Source organism: Vigna radiata, unplaced genomic scaffold (genome assembly GCF_000741045.1).
Source record: "Vigna radiata var. radiata cultivar VC1973A unplaced genomic scaffold, Vradiata_ver6 scaffold_247, whole genome shotgun sequence".
In the NCBI taxonomy this organism is placed as follows: Eukaryota; Viridiplantae; Streptophyta; class Magnoliopsida; order Fabales; family Fabaceae; genus Vigna; species Vigna radiata.
In genome coordinates, this window is record NW_014541804.1 from 148,491 (window position 1) to 152,821 (window position 4,331).

At 51.8% G+C, this 4,331-nt stretch overlaps 2 protein-coding genes across 2 annotated transcripts; both read right to left on the reverse strand.

Moving 5' to 3' along the window:
- Positions 1-45: 45 nt before the first annotated feature.
- LOC106778223 (glycine-rich cell wall structural protein 2-like) lies at positions 46-745 on the reverse strand. Its single transcript, XM_014666168.1, has 2 exons — positions 638-745; positions 46-522 (listed from the first exon to the last, which is right to left on the reverse strand). The coding sequence occupies exons 1-2, from the start codon at positions 743-745 to the stop codon at positions 46-48; spliced, it is 585 nt and encodes a 194-aa protein (XP_014521654.1).
- Positions 746-847: 102 nt separating this feature from the next.
- LOC106778224 (glycine, alanine and asparagine-rich protein-like) lies at positions 848-3,431 on the reverse strand. The gene is made up of 3 exons (XM_014666170.1): positions 3,187-3,431; positions 2,194-2,213; positions 848-1,536 (listed from the first exon to the last, which is right to left on the reverse strand). The coding sequence occupies exons 1-3, from the start codon at positions 3,429-3,431 to the stop codon at positions 848-850; spliced, it is 954 nt and encodes a 317-aa protein (XP_014521656.1).
- Between the last annotated feature and the right edge of the window lie 900 nt (positions 3,432-4,331).

The window sequence follows — 4,331 nt, forward strand, 5'->3', positions numbered from 1 at the left end:
CCACAACCACCAACACAACCACAACCACAACCACAAGAACCACCACTACACCATCACCGCCACCGACGACTCCGCCACTACCACTGCCACTACCACCACCACCACCACCGTCGTCACCCCCACTGCCACCACCACCACAACTACCACTTCCACCAACACAACCACCACCACCAACAAAAACACCACCACCACCACTGTCGCAACCCCCCCACCACCACCACTACCATCACCACCCCCACAACAACCACCCCTACCACCACTGTCGCCGCCACCGCCTCCACCGCCACTGTGACCACTATCGCCGCCACCGCCACTACCACTACCACCAGAACCACCCCCATCGTCAGTGCCACAATCGATGTCACCACCAGCACCACCATTGTCGCCTCCACCGTCGCCGCCTCCACCGCCACTCCCACTGCCACAACCACCACTACCGTTGTCGTCGCTGCCACCACAACCCCCACAACCACCACCACTAACGCTATCTCCGCCACTGCCACTACCACCACCACCACCACACTACCACCACCATCACCACCACCACTACCACCACCGCCACGGGCACGACAACCATGACCACGACCACTGCCACCACCATCACCACCACCACCACCACCACCACCACGACCATCACCACCACCACCACCACCATAACCATCACCACCGCTGCCGCCGCCGCTGCCACTACCGACACCACCACCACCACCGCCACCGCCACAACCCCCACCACAATCACCACCATCACCCACCACCGTCGGAGCCACTGCCGCCACCGCCACTACCACTCTAATCATCACCACCACAAACCTCGGCGCCACCACCGCCACTCTCAACACCACCACCACTAGAACCACCACCACCAAAAACCACCACAGCCACCGTCGCTGCTGCTTTGACCACGACCATGACCAGCGTCGGCGCATGCGGCACCACCACCACCACAACGACCACCACCATCGTCGTTACAACCATCACTACCACCCACCGCCATCATCACCACCACCATTGCCACCTCTTCCGATGCCACCACCACCCCCAACACCACCCCCGCCACCATCACCGCAACAACCACCACCACCACAACCTCCACCACAACTTCTACCACCACCACCACCATCGTCGCCGCCACTCCCGCAACCACCACTATGACAACCACCGCCATCACCATAACTACCACAACCACCACAACCACAACCACCACCACTACCATCGTCGCTGCCACCGCCGTTTGACATCCACCACCACTCTCGTCACTGCCACCGTTGCCACTGCCACCACCACAACCACCACCACAACCACAACCACCACCCTTACCGTCGCCGCGACTATCGCCACCGCCACAACAACCACCAGCACAAAAATCATCACCATCAATGCTACCACCACAACGACCACCACCACCACCATCGGCGCAACGGCCGCCATCACCACCATCATGACAACCACCACCACCACAACCACCACCACTAGCACCACTACCACGACCACCGAGAGAGCCACAGCCGTCGCCACAACCACCACCACCTACACCACCTGGTGGGTGTCACGACCCTTACAAATTTGATTGCAATTAGGAATGCAGTATAGTACTAGGAAGTGACTCCTAGGTCGTCTCTCAAGGACCAAACTATGGTTTGTGAATCAGGTCTAACAGAAAGTGGGGGGTTTTGGGTAAAAGTTTAAAACATATAATGTAAACATAAACCTTTTTCTATTGCTAACCGTGACCTAAGTACACCTCTTCCAAAATAAAATTAATCACCATCATAATCCAGCAAAAAAATAGTAATGTCTCATTCTCTAAATTCAAGCAAGCAAAAACGGAGTGCATTTGAAGTGATAGTTGCCCCAACCTCTTCACGCTGAACCTTTTTTCATTAAAAAATAAAAATAAAAATTCAAAGATAAAAAAAAAAAAAACTAAGCATGAGGCTGGACCGTGCCTCCCTCTGCCAGGACTTGAATATCCTTGCACACCAACTCCTAATGAATTCTTCATTCACACTAAAATTTAGGTGCAACTCTCTTCATTGCAAAGTGTGACAAGACTACTCCCTATCACCGTACTACATTTCTTTCTATCAAAATTAATAAGCTTTTTCTCTTTTCATTCCCAAGGTCAACAAAATAAAAGCAAAATAAATTACTCCATTCTAAAAAAAATTGATTGCAATGCAAATGAAAATAAACGTGAGAATGTGCCCTTCATGCTGCATCAACGTTTCAGTTTCCGAAAAAAAAATGAGAAAATGAAATATGAACCATGGCTGTAATGTGATACCAAACAATGCATTGCTGACTCTTCTTGCTTCAATTAAAAGGTGCGTGCAAACCTAAAATGAAACAACAAAGGATGCTTCTCCAGAACATGCAAAGTAAAAGAAAAAAAAAAGAAAAAAAAGAAAAGGGTGTGTGGCGCTGGATGGATTCCTTTATCCCGTTCCACCACAAGAAAACAATATAAATCTTCACTCAAAAATGCACAAAAGAACCAAAATNAAGGGCCAAACTATGATTCTTCCATGCCACAAAATATAGCCAGCGTACAAGTGCGTTTTCGGCAAGCAAAGAAAAGGTTCCAGCTAAAAAAAAAAAACTTCTTTCATTCAACCACCATCTAAAAACATAAACATTGTTTTCCACAAAAACTTCTTCCAACCACTTTCAAAGCCAAGCGTGACAGCCCTCTGCCAACCTACCGAGAGTGAATCCCAAAAATAATGACGGCTGAAAATGGAATGTTCCCTCTCTAGGGTTGTGTGTTTTAAAATGGGTGGGGTCCATCCTAAAACCCTAGGGTGATAAGTGTCCTACAACTTTGGGCCTATCATAAATTTTTAATAATGGCCCAATGTGTAAGAGATTGTCCAAAAAGTTTAAACAATTAAAATTACAATACAACTAAAATTTAAAATGTCTAATTTGAGAGTCTTGAATTTATTTGGTGTCCTCCAAATGTCCCAAATTGTGTTTCCAAAATTTTCCCTCAAAATAATAATGCAAATAATTAGCTCAGAAAATTTAAATTAATTAAAATTAGAATTTCTGGTCAAATTAAGCATAATTAGGAAAAACGGGAAAATACTGGACATTTAAGCACAATTCCCTGATTAATTCTAGCGCAATAAACTAAGTAAAATCAATAAAATATCGACTCATCACCACCACCACCACCACAAATACCACCACCCCGCTGCCGCCGCCGCCACCACCACCACCAGCACCACGACCACTAACCCCACCCCCACAACCACAATCACCACTACCACTGCCACCACTACCGCTGTTGTCACCGCCACCACCACCACCACCACCACAACCACTAGACACACCGCCGCCGTAGCCGCCACCACAACCACCGCAACCGCCGCCACCACCACCACCACAACCTCCACCACAACTTCTATAACCGCCACCACCACCACCATCGTCGCCGCCACCGCCGCCGCCACCACTGGCACAACCACCACCAACACCACCACTACCACAATCACCACCATCACCCTCGTCTCCACCACAGCCGCCACTACGACCATCACCACCACCACCACCACAACCACAACCACCACCACCACCACCACCACCACCATCACCGTCGCCGCCATCACCACTGGCACCACCACCACAAACACCATCACCACCACCGCCACCAACACACAACCGCCGCCGCCGCCGTTGCCACCGCTGTCGCGGTGACCCCCATCACCACAACCACAACAACACCGCCACCACCACCACAACCACAACAGCCACAACCACAACCACCACCAACCCGCTGCCGCCATCGCCACCTCCAGCAGCACCAAACCATTAACCCCACCACCACCACCACCACCACCGCCGCCGCCATCACCACCACCACCACCACCACAACAACTACCAATATTGCCACCACAACCACCGACACCGCCGCCGCAACAACTACCGCAAAACCTACCATCATAGACGCCGCCCCTACCGCCACCACAACAACCGCCACCAACATCACCACGTCCACAACCTCCACCACCACAACTCCTGCCACCACCACCACAACCACAACCGTGGTCGCCGCCACCACCACCACCACCCCGACCACCACCCTCATCGCCAACATCGTTGTTACAACCACCACTACCACCCATCACCACCATCACCACCACCAATGCCACCTTCGCCGACGCCACCACCACCACCAAAACCACCACCACCACCGCCACCACCACCACAACCACAACCGTGGTCGCCGCCACCACCACCACCACCACCACCACCACCACCACCATAACCACCCCCACCACAACAACCACCACTACCACCACCGCCACCACCGCCGCCACCAACACCTC